Source organism: Rattus norvegicus, chromosome 2 (assembly GCF_036323735.1).
Source record: "Rattus norvegicus strain BN/NHsdMcwi chromosome 2, GRCr8, whole genome shotgun sequence".
In the NCBI taxonomy this organism is placed as follows: Eukaryota; Metazoa; Chordata; class Mammalia; order Rodentia; family Muridae; genus Rattus; species Rattus norvegicus.
Genome location: NC_086020.1, coordinates 120,592,302 through 120,614,089, shown reverse-complemented (window position 1 = coordinate 120,614,089; position 21,788 = coordinate 120,592,302). Strand labels below are relative to the sequence as shown.

Genomic DNA, 21,788 nt, shown 5'->3' with positions numbered 1-21,788 from the left:
ACACTGCAGAAATATTTTTGGATCATCTGCCATATTTCAAGTCAGAATAAATGAGGCTAACGTCATATGCAGTGTATTTACAATGTCAGGCAAAGCTAAAGATAAAGTAAGTTGAGAACTCGTCATAAGAAACTACATTTCATATTATGTGAATAATACCACACCTGTTATTTTTCAAACTGTAAAGCTAACCAAATGTTAAAGTTATTTTACCAAAGGATAGACAAACTGCTTCATTTGTACCTTGCCCCTAGCATTTCCCTAGGCTCTCTTACACCACTGATTTGTAGAAGGCCTTAACATTCCACGGCACATTGGGGAGAATGGGCACAGCTCCTTTCTGTGGAATCACAACTTTAACTGCGCTGCTGTTTTGACCTGGGGAAGTGGTGTGAGGCCAGGCACAGAGGCGATTTCACTCTCTAGTTCTAATAATCAAACTCACGTTGGGTAAATATGAAGAGATTTTTAAAAAGAATTTTAAATGCTATTTACACCAAAATAGATTTCTGGGTGATGATCTATAAAAACAAGCTGTGATAAATCTAAGAAACAGACAAGAATGGACAAAGCCCCACAGATTCTTCTGACCCATAGTTTATGAAAGTTAATATTAGCAGCTGTTAGCATTAAGCTCTGCCCCACAGTTACCTGGCAATAGCCAGGTGCGCCTGACTCACTATAAAAGGGGCTGCTTGCCCCTTCCTTGCTCTCTTGCTCCTCTCTTGCCTTCCTGCCCCTACTTTCTCCCCATTCACTTCCCCTTCCATGTGCTCATGGCTGGCCTCTATTCATCTTCTTCCCCCCTCCCCCCTTTCTCTGCCACTGCTACCCTCTCAACTCCTCTCCCCATGCCCTGAATAAACTCTATTCTATACTATACTGTCCATGTGGCTGGTCCCTCAGGGGGAAGGGATGCCTCAACATGAGCCCACTGAGGCACCCCCTTCCCCCATACCTCATCACACCTCCATAGAACATATCCCCCTCCTTTATCTTTTTATAAACACATCAGCAGCATTGTTAAAATATATTTAACCATACATTTTAATTGGATATAAATGCCAAATAAAGGAATCTTAAAATGAAAACTCACTTTAAAATTCATTACAGATATCTTAGGAAGGAGCATGATGCAGAATAAAAAGCCTTCTCTGTGTAGCTGTGAAAGAAAGACTGACTCGCTTTGGAGAGCACAGATAAAGAATAAGGAAAGTGGAGATGCTTGTCGTTGGGCGGGGCAGTTATCTGTGTATCAGAAAAGTGGCAGGAAAGCAACAACAAAACCAAACCCTAGCAGAGAATAAAGCAGAGCAGAGGTGAAATACTAATAAAAACAGCCGTACACTGAGGAAGAGCGTCACAGACACACACCTATTCACTGCAGCTTAGAAAGGCTAAAACCAGTAAGTCCTCCCCAGGATGGAGTCTCCTCAGAGCTGCCTTCTCTTCCTTTGAATGAAAGGACCAAACCACAAAGCTACAAAGTGACATCTACAAATCAAGAGTGACTGATGTGAATCAACAGCAGGCTCCCTGTTTCACCCAGGACACTCATGTGCAGCAGAGGCTACCCAGTGAAATGTCCCACCTGCTGATATGGTTGGGACTACACCGTCCTATGACTCGGTCCAGCACTCTTCCAACAGATGCGCACGGGGTCTCTCCAGGGAAACAGCATATGGAGTCCAAGCACTTGACACCTGAAGGGGCTTCAGCAAGCTGTGGGAGAAGAGCAAGTTACTTATTCACAGATTCGGACCTCAGAAAACCATAAAGAGATCAAAACAGGTACCTTGAGACTGAAAGCAGCGGACATGAACATACACACAGTACAATGTGGGATGCAAGCACCTGCAGAGTACAGTCACATATACATTTAAACCCTCCTGCTCTATGCAGAACCTAGATAACTACTGGTATAAAAGTGAAGAGACGGGCATTTCTGTCTGTAAAGGTTTGTGGTTTTGCCACTTGATCTGCTATGGTCAGTTGGCTATGCCAACTCCTTTGAAGGCAGTGACTAACTCTAGTTCATCTCTGCACTTCCTGCAATTCCGGCTGAAGGACAGATGCCCAGCCCCTGACAACAGTGGACTGCAAACCTCTCTTGAGGACTGGGAAATAACAGTCTGGTAGGACCTAGCTTGTCTGGTAAGAATAAGATTAACATTTCTTATGTGCCTTTCAAAAACAACCAAAACACAGCCACTCCACTTTCCTTCCCCTTAAGTGCTGAGCAGCTCTGAGGTGCTGCCTCTGCGGATCAGTGGCTTATCTACTTCAACAGTGAGCTGGTGGCACGTGGATCAAGGCTTGTCAAGCAAGCCGGTGGTACAATTAGGATCTGAAATTGAATTGATCAGATTTCTAAGATGTCTGACTTAGGCACAAATAGACTCAGCAAGATGATAACTCAGCTCAATATTACAGCAACCTTAGCTATTAAAGATAACTCAGCTCAGTACTACAGCAACCTTAGCTATTAAAGATAACTCAGCTCAGTACTACAGCAACCTTAGCTATTAAAGATAACTCAATTCAGTACTACAGCAACCTTAGCTATTAAAGATAACTCAGCTCAGTACTACAGCAACCTTAGCTATTAAAGATAACTCAGCTCAGTACTACAGCAACCTTAGCTATTAAAGATAACTCAGCTCAGTACTACAGCAACCTTAGCTATTAACGATAACTCTGCTCAGTACTACAGCAGCCTTAGCTATTAAAGCGAGGGCAAGTGTCTGACCACATAGCAGTGAGTCCCAACCCTCAACCCTCAAAGTGTGTGTTCTCTCTCTCTCTCTCTCTCTCTCTCTCTCTCTCTCTCTCCCCCCCCCCACATCCCCCCTCCCTCTCTGGGTGGCCTAGAACTCAGTGAGTAGATTAGATCAGACTGACTTTGAAATCACAATGATCTACGGCTACCTTCTGAGTGTAAGGTTAAAAATTTACCTGAATTTATTTTTTATGTATATAATGTTCTGTACAACACATTTTAGAAGATGCAGAGGAGAGGGAGAGAATGTTGGTAAAGCTCACATCTACAAGGTAGGGAATCACCATGCGCCATGTGAGGATGGTAACAGAGGACACTGTGGCAACCACGATGGACAGAGACAGGTGGGAATGTAAATAACCGGATATCTGGAAAGCAAGCACGTGGTGGAGTGCTACAGTATCCACGTATGGACTCCCTGCCCATTCCAAGCAGTGGGAGGTAGAACAGGGTCTCTTGTTTTAAGTGTCTGGTTGTACCTAAACCCTGGGCTCTGCTAAGCACTGAGAAAGCAAACCTCACATATTCTTTAGTTTAAACATCTTTGTTTTCAAGCTTTGTTTAACGAAACATTGCTTTATGTTCTGTGAGATGTTGACATAAACATTTCATTTTGAAAAGGAGAGGGGTTTCTATGACTAATTAAGACCCTTGGAAAACACTAATCTCACACAGCTTTCAACAGGCTCTCAGACTGTCAGGAGAGGGCTTATGTCCCAGCTAGTGGGCTGGAGACCGCCATCCTACAATCTGCTGTGTCATTTTTTCACACCATGTATTTGGATCATATTCTTTTTCCTCCCCCAACTCCTCAAAGATCATCCCTATCTTCCTACCCAACTTCATTTCTCTCTCCCTTAAAAAAACAAGCAAAAACCCAGGAAGACAAAAAAAAAAAAAGCAAAAAAAACCCAAAAGAAAACAAAAACACCACACACACACACACACACACACACACACACACACACACACACACACACACACACGCACACGCAATTTTGTGTTGATCAACCACTTAAAAAACTGTTTCTCGCTGGGGATTTAGCTCAGTGGTAGAGCGCTTACCTAGGAAGCGCAAGGCCCTGGGTTCGGTCCCCAGCTCCGGAAAAAAAAAAAAAAAAAGAAAAAGAAAAAAAACTGTTTCTCTTACCCGACCCAATGTACCAAAACCATGAACCATTAGCCACCGAAGGGACATACATTTATGATGAAGAACTCTGGGTGATACTGGCTTAGGCAAAGGGCTCTCATCAATTCCCAGTTTGGGCTTTGCTGATTCCTGTGCTCCCATAAGCTCAAGTTTCTTTCCTGAAGGGAGGATGCTCCCCTATGTGCTCCACACCAACCATTGTGGGTGGTGTAGTTCATGCTTGTGGGCCTGGTTCAGGTTAAATACTATTACCTCCAACTGGAAGGAATCTCTAAATTCTCTTTATGGCTTCTGAAGTATCTCTTGAATGGTGAAAGCCCTGAAAGCCAACTGAAGGAGGCAGTGGCAATTGTCAGCCCTAGACTCATCCAGTGAGGTGAGGGTAAAGTGAGAAGCCAGAGAAGCAGTGTGAGGCACAGTGACACTGCGGGCTCAATGGTAAGCTCCACAGACTGCCACTGGGCAGGAAGGAAGTGCTTCTAGACTGGTAGAGGCAGAGTTACGAAGAGCTTGAAAACATCTGACACACTAACTCTGCAGCAGGTAAATCTAGTAAGTTATTGTTAAACCAGGGATTACTTTCTACATGTTCTAGTTAATAACTCAGTCTTACTGTCAGCATGGCAGTATGGGGACTTGAAGGACAGGGTATTTAAGAAGCCGTGGGACTGATGTTTAACACATTCCTTCAGGAAGCTCTGAGCTATCCTAACAACTAGAGAGGAAGTGCTTTGTCTACAACTTTTAAGTCTAATGCCCTACACTTTGCTTATAGCTGCTGCTCAGCCAGCTGAGGAAGATCATTTGAAAGTCACATCCACAGGTCACAGGTTTGGTCCATCTATGTGCTGAAGAATGCTTGAATCTGTATCTGGTTTCAGGTAGCTGTCCCACATCACTTAAACCTATGGCTAAATGTTAAATCCTAGACACCCAAGAGAGCAACATGTCAAAACTATTATATAATGCCCTCTTTCAGATCATCTAATGAGTGAAATAAAAGTAACCCCCCCTTGCAAAAAAAGAAAAAAAAAACAACAAAAGAAATAGTAACAACAACAATTCTGGGGCATTGTAAATGGTGAACTCTGTAAAGATGTCCCCTGAAACCCGGCTCTGAGCCAGCGAAGCTCCAGTAGAGCTTTCCCAGCACATCACCTATCCCAACACTCAGGATCAGACAGAGAACCTAGGGCCACAGCAGTCGGTGGAATGAGAGTGGGAACAGAGTCTCCTTTCATTCAAAGTAACAAGGGAGGCTTTTAATGTTCAGGATATGTGGAAGCCACAAAAAGTAATGGTGTGAGATGCCATTTGGTTGCACCGTAACCAGCTTTGACTATACAGACATTTTGATCATTAAGTAGTCGGTCTCATGCTCCAGCACACCGGGTTCCCAAATTCCTAGGCAACATCCCCAACCCCATCCCATGGGGGCATAGCATGGCCATGACAGCCTAGTGAAAAAGAACCACCTTTATAGACCTAAATTCTGAAATAAATTGTGACTTACTGCTCATTGCCATATCAAGGGATGAATGCTGAATTTTTGTTAGTTACCAAACAACTTCCTTAAAAAGTTAGAAAGCTGTATCTTAACATTTTAAATATTTTTACTCTAATTTTATCAACTAAAGGGTTTTTTTTAAATTGTAAGTAAGAATTGTCATATTATTAACTGCGTTAGGGCTTTTGCCCATAAATTACATACATATATATGTGTGTATGTATGAAACCTTATCTAGATTTAAGGTTTGCTTTTAGAGAAATGTCTTTTAAAATGTGAAATCAACAATCAAATTATTGCTGACTGTCAAATTTTTTGCTAAGAATTCCAAGTTCTCAAGAGAAATCAGGATTTTCCTCTGCTCATACAGCAGTTAGGGATGGCTCAGGACGGCTGGCCCTCTATTCCAAAGCTCCTGAAACGAGGACCTGTTTCCAGCTTATAGTTTGCTCCTTCACCTTTCTGTTCTCCTTCCCACCACAAGAAGCAAACAATTCCAAAATGATAGAATGTTGAAAGACATTTACAAATGTGAATGAAATACCCCCATGTTGGTTCGGGAGGTTCCTAGCGAGGTATTTCTATAGATGTCTCATTTTAACATAAACATAAAATAATAAAATCTATATTGAGTGGGAGCTGGGGCGAGGGCTCGGCAGGCAAAGCTTACTGTGTAGGCATGAGGACTGCAGTGGAGTCCCAGAGTCCATACAGAAGCTCAGTGGGTGTGGCAGCCTGTCTGTAATTCCAGTACTGGGTAAGTGGAGACAGACACTCCTGTTTCTAGAGTAAGCTGGCTGGCTAAACCAACTGAGACAGGGAACGCTAGAGTAAATTGAGAGAGGTGGGGTGACGGGAGGAGGCTGGCCCCGCTTCAGTGGATAAAGTGCCTCCTAGGATTGGCCTGGGAACTCCACATGTGAACATGCTTAAGCACTCCCACACACGTGCGCACACACTCCTCATATGCACACAGACCATGCAAAGATAAAACTAAATGAAAATTTATATTGATTATATAAACATTTTTATAACTGACATTCCTATTTTCAAAGGAGACTGGAGCCATTTTATTTAAATGATGTATATATTAAATTGGTTCTTTAACAATATATGAATGGAAATTTATAGTTTGGGTAAGGAAGAGCATCAGTATTTGTGAAACATTAAAATTCCTCATTATAATGGAAAAGGGACAGTCATGGTTGAAAAATCTACTTATAAATTCCAGGGTCTTGTGGGATGATGTCACAGGTGAGGCAGGTACAAGACAGAACGAGGCCTGTCATTGGACGAGCAGGAAGGATGGGTGGGAGAAAAGTTTGAAGGAGGAGGAGGAGATGAACTGAAAGAAGAAGAGACAGGAGGGACAGGGAGAGAAGCCGTGGCAGGAGAATGTGGCGGGTGACGTTAAGATTCCACGCTGTACCTTTACAGGTTGTCAGGAATGTTTATAAGGGAGGGATGTGTATTGTGCTTTGTATGCTTAGGTGGGCAATTATGTCTTATCAATTGGGCCAAAGCTTATTGTGTTGTGTGTCCTTTCATGTAGCGGTTTAAGTGTAATGGAGTGTGTAGCGGCTGGCCTGGGCCGCCACAGAGTTGGGATGTGTGTTTCTGGCATGGAAACCTGCCTTGGGAACTGGATAGGTAGAGAGATTGCTGCCAGGCTCAGAGAGAGGCCTTCCGCAGTGTGATATGGGATGGAGCAGAGTGGGTGAGACACTTTGCTGACTGAGAATTAACATATCCAGCAGACATCTTGGGGCACCGCGGTGCTGAACCTAGTGAGGTCAAAGACAGCTATAGTTTTTTATTTTTTATATTTTTACAACAACGGAGTCTCATGTAGCCCAGGCTGACCTTGAACTTGCTATGTAGTTAAGGATGACCTTGAACTCCTTCCTGATCTTTCTGACTCCATATCCTGAGGGCCAAGGTTGAAAATACATGTGGACTTGTCCAGTTTATGTAGAGGCAGGATTGAACCCATGGCTTTGTGCAGGCTAGGCAAGCATTCTACCAACCACTACATCCCCAGCCACCTAACTATAGTCTTTTGCAACATACCAAATCAAAACGAAAATTCAGAACTCACTTGACTTTCTTCTGAACTACTACTTCTGTTTCTACTAATAACCGAGAAATAATTAGCTGCCATTGCTGAGGGCAACTTGCTAAAGAAATCTAACTTTAAAGTATGTCGAATTATTAGACATGTTCTATAATCTGATTATAGAAAAGCTTAAACATTTATAGTCTTTAAGTGCCTTTGTCCTCAAATTTCTCTATTTGCTTATTCCAGATGAGATAACAACATGTTCCTTAATAAAAATCACACTAAAATGACAATTGTAGCCTAAGGAAAAACAGAATTATTGGTGATAGGATTTATAATTGCTACAAATCAAAATATTGTTCATATCCCAACTACATCTAGAAGTAGCTTGGATTTATTCTTCAAAGGGAGAGTAAACTATCCCCATAACTATAACTTTTATATTTACTTAGTCTATGTATGTGTTTTGCCTGTATCTATGCATGTGTATGTGTGTGTGTGTGTGTGTGTATGTATGTATGTATGTATGTATGTATGTATGTATGTGCACGATGTCTAGGCCTGAGGATGGTTATGAGTCATTATGTGAGTGCTGGGAACGAAACCCAGGTTCTTTGTAAGAACAGGAAGTGAGCTGTCTCTCCAGCCCCAACAATCTTTTTTTTAATAGATAAAACTATGAAAATTTATGAGAAAAATAAGTCTGTTAAATTACAGTAATGAAAAACTATTCACTAAATCTAAACACACTTGCTCATTTGATATTTCAACTCAAAAGACTGGAGAACTTCAGTAACTCAGTGTCTACATTAAATTGTATAAAAATATAGACAATTACAACTTCAAAGGGGATAACAATTTCAAAATGGGCAAGGCAAGCCATACTTTCAAAAACAGTGGAGAGGAGTAATTTCTTGAACGTCAGACAACAGGCTGTGAAAATCTCTTACTACGATACAATCTGAGGTGAAACATGATTTATCACTGTACAGACAAACATGTGAAATGAGAAATTCAGGGGTAAACATAAAGAAAATGAAGGGATACAAACAAGGAAAAGAACTAAACGAAAACAACACCCAAGGCACAGTGCAGAATTAGTACAGTGAAATGAAATGTGACGTTGACTCTCCATGGATGCCCCAAGCATGAGAATGCAGTGCACAAGTCCCCAAGAAGGCCCCGCAAAGTACTACCTAGTGCACGCAACAACTGTCCTGCTGGCTGCAAGCCTCAGCTAGCAGGTGCCTACTGTCCTCCCCTCTGTGCTGGCTTTCAGCAAATTCATATGCTGAGCCGACTGAACCCTTATCTTCTTCCATCTAGAAGGACAGAAAAGCGTAAGTCTCACATTAAGAATAACACTCTCACTGTATCATTTAAAACCAGAGCAGGAAGTTGGGTCTATGATCTGTGAGGCATAGACAAAAGCTCACAAACAGCACAGCTACTGTCACAGGACAGAAGGAGCCAAGGAGTTTCTTGGAGAGTGCAGCAAAGCATAGCATGTGAAGCCACGAGTGCAAAGCTCTCGGAAGCACATGGGCTGGTAAAAATAAATCAACTTTCCTTCAGTTAAGTTCTAGTTCCTCTGAAAATTCAGAGCTATCAGGACTTAGCATTTATTTTCTTACCCCCACACTCTCACCTTGGACACTGCTCTATTTTACCCACACTGTAGAGCAGAAGGGTCACGGGACCATAAAGAGTACATGTGAGAAAGGGGTGTGAGTTACTTGTTAATAGAATGAATAGACATACTTCTCTAGGGAATACTATGTCTTAAGTGTATGGGTGCTTTTGCCTGGTGCCTGTGGAGGCCAGAGGATTGTTTTGGATCCCTTGAAACGCCATGTGGGTGCTGGGAACTGAACCTAAGTCCTCTGAAGAACAGCTGCAGTGCTCTTAACCACTGCACCATCTCTATAGCCCAGGGAAGGCCAACTTACTTTGACCTTTGGTTTGAGGACGGCTATCTTTTTTGTTGCTGATTTTAAGTTAACAGCATAAAAACCTCCATGTGCTATATACAAACCTAGAATCCTAGAAAAGTACATGTGTTGGGCTGTGTATGGTGCAAACACTAGAGGGAGCAGTGAGTGTGGTCCCCACACTCAGGCCAGCGGTTGGGAGATCAGTAGTTCCTCCTTTCTTACACCTGATCCAAGATCCTGCTTTCATGGTAAACTTGTAGAATGAGAATGGTAATCTTACTAGTTTATTATAATATATAATACCTGGGATTTCTATAGTTTTCTTTCCCCTTTCTTTTATGTCTAGTATTAGTTTTTAAAAGGGGCTTGATTTTCACCAACACATGTAAAATTACACATTCATAACAATATAATTAATCACAATGCAAGTTATCTTCCCTTATCAAATGTTGTCCAGTGTTCTTTTATATAACAAACTCTCCTTCTGGCAGAGTTAAAAAGTGGACCTTCAAATATATGATAGCCACTGATTATAGAAAATCAGCTATTGATAAAATGGGATATACACTTTTTGCTCAACCAAAAGTCAAAACGAATTTTTACATTTGAGTTTAGTTCTTGGAAATATGAAAAACAGTTACTACTCATTTACAATATATAATTACTGTAGTTGTCACTCAAAGTTAAACATATGAAAAAATTTAAAGCCAATAATAAAAACATAAAAAAGTTAGTAAAAGTTCAAAACATCTTTTAAATTATAAATTCATACCATATCACCTAAAAGGTTAAATAGTGTGTTATACCATAGCTACTCATTTGATTACGTAAATATACATAAATTAGAATTTGGAGAATAAAAATCATTAAACATATACATGTCAGGCTGGATGCACAGGCCTTTAATCCCAGCATTCGCAAAGCGAGCCAGACAGCTTGTCTCAAAACAAAAACCCAACCAATAAGTGTGTGTGTGTGTGTGTGTGTGTGTGTGTGTGTGTGTGTGTGTGTATGTGTGTATATGTGTATATGTGTGTGTGTGCATACATACATATTGACATGTTGCTATATTATCAAAAGTTCTAGGATTTCAGCTTTCATTTCCTTCTATCAAGACATTTTGAGACTAGTAGCTGTTTTTTATAAACTTCCAAATTAGCATGACTGTGGAAATACAGTTAAATATAAGATGTAAAAAATATACATTTCAATTTATAGAAGCAGTAAGGAACAGCAAAGATATGAAATACATATCAGCCATTGTAGTATACAAGGACACACAAGCACATGGATTTATACTATAGATTGAGGCAAGACAAAAAACGAGCACTTCTCACTTCCAGGTAACTGCTTAGCGTAGGTTTAAAGTTTAGGATAGCTCTTTAACTACTGAACATGCAGGAGCAGACGTACACATGACTATGACAAGCAGAAGCATAAGATTGTGCTGGAAAAGATAGGTATGAAATAGGTAATAAGGTACAGCTCTCTCCTCTTATGTTCAATTTCCATCTAAGTTTTCTTCTTGAAGAATGGATATCATTTTCAAGTTTAATATACATATTAAGTAAGGTTAAATTAGAGACAGAGCTGTGCATGCGTGATTCTGATTGATTGATGCATCTGCCCATCTTTTGGATATCACTTATTGACCTTGGCATGCATAAGCGTTAACGAGTTCTACTCCTACTCTACCTAAGTTTGCCCAGCTGATTCCTTGCCCTCGACAAAGGCTGCAGTGCGATGAACTCGTCACTTAAAGCCACTGTGTTGGAGTACATCTATAAGTGGACAGAAAAGGGATGGGACACACACAAGTCAGTGAGCTGTATTCATCACCTAGGAGACAGACACAGGACAAGCTTTGTAAATACCAAACACCTGTTCCCACAAGAGCAGAAAATACACATGGTACACACACAAGTGATATTTGTAGGATGTCGGTCTTGCCATTAAAAAAATTGACTGTTCACTTTTAAAAACATGCTCTTATTCTGGAGGAAATAAAAGCACCGAGAATAACTGCTGGCAGCTCTCCTTTTGATGTGACTTTTGATAACGAGCCCTATGTCCATCATTTGAAATCAGAAGGAACAGTGGAAGCTGAAATGGCCACCCCTACAGCAAAGGGATAGCATTGCCCTTAGGATATAAATGCCATGTACTGCCCCAGTTTTAAAAGAAAAGAGAAGAAAAACCAAAAACGACAGTAACAGGCTGGAAGACCCATGAATGGAAGTAAAACTTTCCTTTCCCTTCCCAAATGAGAGCAATCAGAACATCTCATTAATCATTTGGATATTAATTTACATAGCAAAAAGGGAAAATTATTCTGATTTCATGAATGGTAAAATGATTTAGTGTAAATTCCCCTTTTAATAAATTTTAACTTATGTTAAAACAAGTATATGGAGTATTTTTCAGCCTTTTGTTTAAAAGCATAAAACATCAAATATTTCCTCTGTGATACTTTAAAACAAGGATACAGAAAAGGTAACAATAAGTAATATCATACCTTTTGGATCAGTAAGCAATCTCTATGAAAATACATGTGAAGCTTTCAAACCACAGAACAGTCAAGGACAAATGTAAATAAAGGTTAGCATGATGATACTCATAAGTTTTGAGGGGAAATATAATATAGACCACAAGGTAAGACAAACTATCTCCACAAAGGTCTACACTGTGGAGCTAGAACAATCACTGGGCACACACACTTGTGCTGAGGAACCGAGTTCAGCTCCCAGCACCCACTCTGGATGGTTCACAGCCACCTGCAGCTCCAACTCCAGGAGATACAGTACCGTCTTCTGGTCTCCAAGGACACCCGAATCCTTGTGCACATATACATATACAAATAATTGAAAATTAAAAACAAAATATTTTATTTGAAAAGCCTAAGCAAGTATAATAAGCATATTGAAAGTAATGCTTTGACTCTAAGTATTTTCTTCTGGATATTAAAAATAAGACAGAGCTTTCTGATGTAGATTTGAATAATATGTTATCCAATGGAAGTCTGTCCCTGCTAGTGTACGTATACACAGGCAGACGCAGAAATCCTGTAACTCCTTCAGCACCATTTAGAAAGCATTATGACAGAGAAAGACTCTCATTTCCACCATCTTATACTGTACTGACTGTAATCATACATTCAGTACAACTATAGTACCAACTAAGGAACGCAGCAGTGGAACAGTTTACCATCTACTATGCTTAAACATTCTCTTCTCTACTTACTCCTCACTGCAGAGGGAATGAAAGACATTTCAATAATAATTTTACCAATGAGGAAATTGTGGCATAGCTAGCAAGTAAAATAATACTGGTCCCCAAATGTCATATCCTTAAGCATTGGCGTACTGCTAATGTCTGCTATAGTTTAGAGACATGGCTACATTAGAAATAACTTGGTAGTTTGCTATTTAAAATTTTAAATTAGTATAATTAAAATTATAATTATTATAATTATAATTACTAGTGGCCATAAAAAATTAATAGAAAAAATATGAAAAAATTAAAAGAAACCACACTTGAAATTTTTGAAAAACTCTTTAATATAGGAATAGGCATTTTGTAATACAAAAAATGTGTAATTAGTTACTCATTACTAACTGTTCTAACTGAAGAGATGCCTACCTGTGCCTTTTGTGTACTTGTAGGATGAAGCTGTCGATCAAACACTTTCTTCACAACATCAACAAAGAGACAAGAAACAACCATAAGGAGTATGGCAAACCAAGCTGACCCACTTGACAGGAGCTGAATGAAGACAGAGTACATATTCTGGGAGCCCAAAAATGGCCTGCAAAGAAAGACAGTAGACTTATTAAAAGTGATTATTGGCTGTGCATAGTATCACATGCCAGTAATATAAATATTTGCAAGACTATGCAGAACAACCTTGAGGCCTATATAGGGAGACACTGTTCTAGAAACAAGTGAAATAAAAACTCAAGAGTTAAATCACGATATCACCAAAACTCAAACAACTTAAAATAACAGGTTCAGGAGTGCCAGAGCATTTTTCTAATCGAATCTGGAAGAACTTAAATGAACTAATACAAGAGGCTGTGTTAGAATGTAAACTCCGGCTAAAGTATTGTACTAATTATTCCTTTTTCCTAATATGAAAATAGGAAATAGATAACCAGATAACCCTAGTTCCTGGCAAATTATAAAAAGAATAATGATGACTAGACTAATGTATGCTGTAGAAATAAAAAACCAAGAAATAAGTGTGTAAAAACATATTTTCTATAGCTTACAAAACAAACAAACCATCTGGGCCAATGAGATGGCTTTGCTGGGTAAATTACCCACTGCCCAAGCCTTACAGCTTGAGTTCTCTTCCTGGAGCCCAGTAAAGGTGGGATGAGAGAATTGGTGCCCTCTGACATACACATATGTGCTGAGGCACAGAGCCCCTGACACCCACCACCAGCAACAACACCAGAACAACCTCCTGATTATCCAAATCTCAGACTTTTCTTTATAAATGCACTCAGAAACTCAGACCACAGTATTATGAAGGCATCCTTTTTTCGGTTTTTGTGTATCTCAATTGTATGAGACTATAGGAAAAAATAGAAACAGAGAAAGGTTTACACAAAATACTATGCATAAGTGGGTTCTTTAATGATCCTTTTATGGAAGTTGATGATCAATAGATTCAAGTTCTTTGTTCTTACCTTTAAAAGTTTTGCCCTGGGAAGTGACCTAAGGTACAATAGACACATGTAATACATATGCTCTCCAAAAAATAAGGTATCAGTCGACCACATTTACTAAAAGAACTTAGGGAAGCATGAATCATTAATCTTTCAGAGAGTTTACTAATGACCTACATTTAATGAGGGCAGAGCACACTGCTAACTTTTCAGAGAGAGGTTTATGACATTGCATGAGTGAGTAAGTGATTTAAAATTAATACGGTTAGTATAACAGCCATTCTATGAGGTCAGAACAACGCTTTAGAGTATCTTTCTTCTGGTTTTACCTTTGTGACCGAGACACTCAGTTTTCATGTAGAAAATTGAGGACAATAGGATTGAATTGTGAATATCAACTCAAAGAAATGGACTAATCAGCATAATGTATAAAAATTATTATGAACAGAATTTTGGTTATCAAGAAACCAATCACCATAAATGTCCACTATTGTTAAATCAACATAATTGAGACACAGTGTAGTCACTCACCAGAGAATCCCACCATAAAACAAAGAGAATATAAAGTAAAATATAATAGATCCCCAGGTAACAAGATGGTTGATCCAAGTCCAGAAATGAGTTTCCAATGCCATCTTAAAAAAACAAAAACAAAACAAGTGCCTTAGCAATATAAAATAATAGTGTACTGTAACTTGTCAATTAGACCCTGTCTAAAAGCCCTGTGGATCGGTTCCTTAGATAACACAGTACCAATAAAAGAATCTTAGTAGGAAATATTGGAATATTTTCCTTCTGAGGGAAAGCAGTATTGAGATATTATGTGATGACAGATGTTACCCCCAACTCTATGGCACATAAAACCAAATAACCCTGTTATTTTAGAAGATATACAGTGAATCCAAATTTCAGTAGTCTGTAACCAAAAATCATATGAATCTTCTCAAAACAATGGACAAGAAGGAAAATTTACAGCAAAATTTAAATAAATGATTAAAATTTAGTGAGACCACTACTGTTGAAAAGCCAAAAGGGAAACTACATATGTGTTGGTAAAAGAGGAGGTAAGTGAGATCTACAGAGCACGTGCACACAGGTTTCTAATATCGTAGCATACCTTCACCGTGACTGTGATAACCATGACTGTGAAGACCAATGTACCGAATGTCCAGTTTCCAAACATCTAAACACAAGGAACAGACTGTATGTCATTTACCAACACAATGTTAACTCCACTGTAAGACAAAGGTACCTTTATTCTTTACAAAAACTATCTGAGTTATTTAAGACAGATATACACATGAATTCTGATTATATTAAGAAAGTGACAAAGACAAAAACAATTGAAGCCTTCTTGTGGTAACTATTCTGAACAATGACCCTTTGGGTAATACATAAAATCAGAAGTATAAAGCTGGTTCACAATGCAGACTTTGCTGCTTATCAAGACTGTCTTTATTTAGGATGATACAGTGTATGCTGTATTCTTGTCTTGCTTGTCCACAGTTATTTTCTGAAATATTTCCAACTAGAAGTTACAACAAAACATTTGCTACAGTGCATTTGGATAGAAGAATCTGAGTAAGCAAAAAAAAAAAAAAACCAATAAAATAAAACAATACACTTAAAATGGCCAATGGAACTGTTCTGCAAAGGACCCCATATAAATACTGCATGGAGTATCAGCAGAAGCATTCTTTTGGTCTTTAGAGTACACACTTACAAAGTCCACCACACATGCAGAATCCCAAAGGAATATCAAGATTTTATTTCCATATTAAGTATGCAGTTTTTTGACACTCATTTATCACTTTATCTTAAGGCTGATTTGCTTTTAATGTCTCCATATCTACCAGCATTACTTGATAAATTACTGAAGCTCCCTGACTTTCACATCATTTGTAAAATGAGGGTAAGTAACATTCAAAGTATGCAGAATGGACAAGGTTTCTGGTATATAAAAAGTGAATGGTAAATACACATTGCTTATTAATAATGGAACATCAATCTACATTCCTTAGTGGTACCTTGCAGTCTTCCAAGAAGACACAGAATGTAGAAATCACACTGAACCTATGCCTATTTCTCACTTTTTTAGGTAGACCTAGAAATTACAAAAATCAATGGGTCCCGAGTGCTCGAGTCTCAGGGCTATGGTGGCAAGTCCTTTGATATAAGCAGGCAGCTTCAACCCGAAACTGCTAAAACTATGTGCCTAATCCCGAGGATCTGGGTTTACTTAAGGAATGCCGTGTTCTATTTCCCTGCTTAAGTCACACTGGGTCCCTTCTTTGGGGTGAGGGGTGAGCTCATGAAGATGGGGCTCTTCCCACTCTGTCATCCTCCTGAACTCAGCTGAGGCAGGGGCATTTGGGGGTTGGGCTAAGAGAAAGTGATTTAAGCTTACATTCTTTTCAACATTATTAACATTTTCAAGCATTTGTAAGACATTTTTTACCTGGCCATTTCCAAGCAGAGATGTATCCTTCCCTATTAGAAAGTAGGATCCAAAGAAGAAAATGAAGGCATGGCTGAAACCCAGGACGGTCCAGTAAAGAAATGCTTTCATGCTCAAGAGACGGTTTTTACTAATGTCCCTGCAATTATTTTTAAAAAGAAAAAGCAACACATTAGGATTCATTTTTATCTTCTAAACAATTTAACTAATAATTTATAATGATAGAATTTTAAGATGGCTAAAAAATAACATCAAAAAGAATAAACTAAATTTACAAACCATTTCAAATAGCATGTGTCTTGATAACAGCTCAGAATTCATATAATACATTCAAACATCTTTTCATTTGATAATAAACACAATACAGGCATGGTACTTTCAGAGTGACGGAAAAACCTGATTATCTGCTCTCATTCCACCATGCTCCATGGTGATCTCTTTGGTAGGATATGTGCTGGCTTCATTCGTGAATTGTTAGAAGGATAACAGACTCTCCTGGTATTCTGGTAAACTAGAGCAAGGGACTCCTCACATAACTGCTATGTCTGTAACTGACACCCCTGCAACTGTGGTCTGTGACAGTTTATCAAGACCATGGGCTGGTCCTGGCAGGCTCGACATCTCTAGGATCACCTGGCTTGGGGAGTTCTGGAAAAAGCAGGAACTACTAACCTTCACTTGCACTTAACTTTGACTAGAACTCATAAATTTAGTAATAGTAAAATATAAACTAATTTTTCTAGAAGTTATTAACAACTAAATAACTACTCTTGTATACAATAGTCCTTGGATGGAAGTGTTTATTCCTAAAAACACTGGAAATTTATTGAAAATTTTTCTTTAATATTGAAAAACTTTAAAGCACCCAACAGTCATGCTTTACACTCCCTATACACATCCAATAATGAACAATACGTACCGATAGAGGGTAGGCTTGCTCTGTAATACATGTGGGTCTATATGCTGTTCCAAAAGACTATATATGAGAACAGGTAGGGAAGTAAAACAGATATTGTATAAAGTCAGGTACACGCTGTCATACAGTGTCTAAAAAAAGAGAAATTAGAGAAATTTTGAGATTCTAAATTATATATTTTTATTGCATATATAGTCATGAAAAAATTTTAAAAATAAGTACCTTAATTTTTCAATTTATACCAAAGTCCCTTTAAAAGACTCTCAATTAATAAATGTGCTTTGTTTTAGAATAGAATCTATACTGTTCCTAGAGCTATGTTGTCTGGGGACTGAACTTTTTTTCATAATGGAGTAAACTGGATTTCCATCTCAAGACTCCTAAGTTGGTCAATGTGATACAGTTTAACAGTTCTCCTGCATGCATCCTTGGCTCCTCTGTAGTTCTCTAATGGCTACACCTCCTCTCCCCGACCTCCCATCTTCTGTGCTGCCTACAGTACCAAAACCTCTATTTCCACAGAAGCTTTTTTTTTTTTTTTTTTTTTTTCGGAGCTGGGGACCGAACCCAGGGCCTTCTGCTTGCTAGGCAAGCGCTCTACCACTGAGCTAAATCCCCAACCCCAGAAGCTATTTTTTTAAATGGCTAAGTCCCTGGTGACATCATCGTCCTCCCAAGTCTCACGGTTGCTACTGCTGGTACCAATGATTTACACCTTTTGCCTATGGTCCTATCATCATTGTGCTGATTGGTCTTTGTCCACCTGACACAAATCAGAGAAATGTGAGAAAAGGAAAAAAAATTGTGTAATTTTTTTGAATGTAGAAATTCTCTGTCTGCATGGACATCTACATGCCAGAAACGGGCATTAGATCCCTTTATACATGGTCATGAGCTACCATGCAGTTATGGGAATTGATCTCTGAAGAACAATTAGTGTTTTTAACTGCTGAGCCATTTCACCCCCCAGAGAAGGGATTTTATTAATATAGAAAATGCCTCCATATTATTGGCTGTAGTCAGTCTATCCCTGGCCAGGTGTTTCAGGGTTTTATAAGAAAGCAGGCAAAGGAACCATGAGTGACTAGGCCAATAAGCAATGTTTTTCCATGGCCTGTGCTTTACTTTCTTGCCTGAGTTCCTGCTCTGACTTCACTGAGAGTTCTAAAATGAAACAAACCTTTCCTTCCAAGGTGCTTTTGGTCAGGATGTTTTATCACAGAAATAGAAACCCCAAGGAAGATACTCATTAATACTGTTTCTTTAAAAACCTTGTCACAATGTATCAGGTTCCTACTGTCACATGGTCTGAAAGTATTTCATTCAGGTAAGCCATTGCTAGTACTCTGTCCATGACCTGATTTCAAAATTAAAGCTTGGTATTGTAAATGGGGAAAAGACTATTACAAAGAAGAATTAGTGATTTAACTTATAACTGAAGATCAGAACCACTGTAGCCTGCATTTTAAGATGCATAAGGAGCTATGTGAGAGTGTAATTATGGAAACTAGTTTTGAAGTGAGATTTATGTCATTTGGGAACTAAGTCACTAAGGTTCTTAGCAAATTTTTAAGACTTATGCATCACGAAGTAAGTGAACCTTTAATACGTATTTCCTCTGACTTGTTATTGACTATACAGAAATACCACAAATAAATGAAAACGATTATCAAGCCTGGGGAGGCGAGTCAGTTGTTAAGTGTACTTGACTGGGGTTTACACTTAACAACATATGAACCGGGGTGGTGGTGGGTGATGGTGGTGGGAACTTAACTCTGTAATCCTACCACTTGGGAAGAGGAGGCAAGAGGACCAGTTCAGAATGGCCCCTGACTATACAGCAAGAGGGAGGCACAGACTCCATAGAACCTCCCAAGAACAAACAAATGAAGAGTTAAGGATTTAATATCAATTTGAAAAGAGTCCACAATTAACATATATATTGGTATTAACAGTAACCACAAATTAAAGCCAGAATAAGTATCATGATAGTAGGTGGATTAAGTAACTATAACCAGTTCCTTGCAGGACAAAGGAAAATGTTTAAATACATGTCAAGACTTGAATATACTAACTTTCTGAATAGACAAGCACAGACTTCTGCTTTACTTACTTGTTGAGAAAACAAACAGTAGAACTGGTATAAAAACTGGGGTGTGATAAAGCACACATTCTGGAAAACAAGATGGCAAGTGAGTCAAACAGTGACAACTAAGGGACAGAAATCTGCAAACAGTTACAAATGCCTAGAAAGAGCATCTCAGCCGATCCCTACTGTCTAAGAGTCTAAGGAGCACCCATGTAAGGTGTGAACGGCGGATTCTCTTATTTTACTGCTTAGAGAATCATACAGATATTTTAATGAATGTTCTTAGTTCCCATCACTTCTAAGCAGTGAAAGTTAGGCTTTCAACTCTTAGTCCATAATAGCATAGCTATTATTACACATAACAGTTGCTTAAATTTCAGAGCTATAAAATGTTTATACTGCCAAACTATTTAGAACATGCAAGTGGAACTAGAGCTGGCACAGCATCTTACTATCAGTGTTTCTCCTATTACAACTGAAGCGAAAACAAGGCAGAAGAGCACCGCCCAGACCACTCTACAGGAACCGTCAGTCTACTCTATCCCAAGCGGAAGCCAGAACGATAGGCTAGAAGAAAACTGTCAATCAGCTTATGGCAACACACATAGCTGTGCTCTCTCATCTTGCAGGTATTAATTACAGGAACACACACAACATGAGATACTCTGATATGGTAAATGTTTATTAGCAGGGACTCAAAACATGGGTTCCCAAATTCCTTAAAAGGGTTCCAATGAGAGAACAGTATTTTAACATTATATTCTGTTTTATTATACAAATAAACCCTCCATAACTGAGAGGCTTATGCATTTACTACCACAGGGCCACCCTTAAAGACGAAAAAAAGATTAAGGACTCTGCTATGAATTCATGAAATTAGATTTAATTAAATTTATTACTAAACAAACATAAAATAGCTTTATAAAGAAATTAAAATTATTGTAGCTAAATTTGCACAGAGTAATAAATTTTAAGTATAAATTTTAATGCCTGATAAATTTACATACCATAAGACTAGAGAACTCTGCCAAAAAGCAGGTGTTCGTGTGGTTTCGTTTTGATATTCACTTAGAGACAGGAGTACAGCGGGGAGACTGAGTGAGCAAGTCTACATCACGGCACACATGCAAAGTCAGAGGACAACTTACAGCCATTCTCTCCTGTACTATGGAGTTCTCTATCATGGGGGTCCTAGGTTTGAACTCACGGTGTCAGGCTTGTTGGCACTGAACCCTCTCGCTGACCCAGAAATGTTTATAGCCTTTTTAAGCAGTCCTACCACTGTGTCCAGTGGCAACCACTGATTTGCAGTCTGCGAGCAATAAATTTATTTATAAAATAGTTGTTTTTGTTTAAAGAAACTATTTTAAGAATGATTAGAATATCTGTAACATTCTTCAATTGGAATTTCAAGTTAAAATATCAATAATTGATTCTTATAATCCAACAAAACTTACCTTATAAAAAAAATACTGTACAAGGGTAGCTATTCTAATATAATAAAAATGACCATGAACAAAAAGTAATTTGGAGAGAAATTTAAATCTAGCTACTGCATAGTCACTGTTTCTTGCAGCTTGCCTTCCTTCTTTACCCATGATTCCTGCAATAAAGATGAGAAGGAATGTTCACTGATGATCGAACTGTAATTTTATAGCATATATCACCTGGATTATTGTGGCTGCTGTAGCTGCACTTAGGCACTAAATTTAAATCCTAATACAGCAGTCAGTAGCCATCCAAAATGGCTTAATATATTTAATATAAAAGCTGAAGACAACACACTAGATACGTGACATCAATACTCAAGGACGGAGAAGGAAATACATATGAAGCTAACACTGCAATGCTCAGACCTAGCCGAGGCATCAACCACACACTGACAAACAGAGTGCTGAACCTTAATGAGCTCATTGCTCCAGGACGCCTTTAAACTCACCAGTTTCAAAGGTTCTAAAAAGACTAAAATTCAGGAATTTGAACCCATCAAAATATAAGCACATTTTTTAACGATTTTAAGCTGTGATGTGTAAGTGACTGTGTTTTTAAAGTAAGAAATAGATTTCTATGAATTTTCAATGGATAAAAAATAGGCAACTCATATATACCCTGAAAGCACTGAACCATTTTATCTGGAAAATAAAAGTCATCTTTAAAAAAACATGTATTTTCCTAACATTTCATTTATATTTTAAATTATAAGTGACTATAATAAACACTGTCTGT

General features: G+C 38.7%; 1 protein-coding gene across 6 annotated transcripts in view; it reads right to left on the bottom strand.

The window, feature by feature from the left end:
* The window catches only part of Atp11b (ATPase phospholipid transporting 11B (putative)), a 105,715-nt gene that overhangs the window by 5,160 nt on the left and 78,767 nt on the right, over positions 1–21,788 (bottom strand). For 3 of the 6 annotated variants that reach the window (NM_001427027.1, XM_063282060.1, XM_039103616.1), the window contains 8 exons: positions 21,020–21,165; positions 19,587–19,646; positions 17,477–17,604; positions 16,558–16,696; positions 15,217–15,282; positions 14,631–14,734; positions 13,069–13,234; positions 1,592–1,722 (listed from right to left, as the gene is read on the bottom strand). In NM_001427027.1, the coding sequence (NP_001413956.1) occupies positions 1,592–1,722; positions 13,069–13,234; positions 14,631–14,734; positions 15,217–15,282; positions 16,558–16,696; positions 17,477–17,604; positions 19,587–19,646; positions 21,020–21,165 (940 nt within the window). Of the gene's footprint in view, positions 1–1,590; positions 1,723–8,691; positions 8,818–11,124; positions 11,211–13,068; positions 13,235–14,630; positions 14,735–15,216; positions 15,283–16,557; positions 16,697–17,476; positions 17,605–19,586; positions 19,647–21,019; positions 21,166–21,788 lie in introns of those variants that run through there. The other 3 variants (XM_039103613.2, XM_039103614.2, XM_039103615.2) reach the window with 3 other exon arrangements.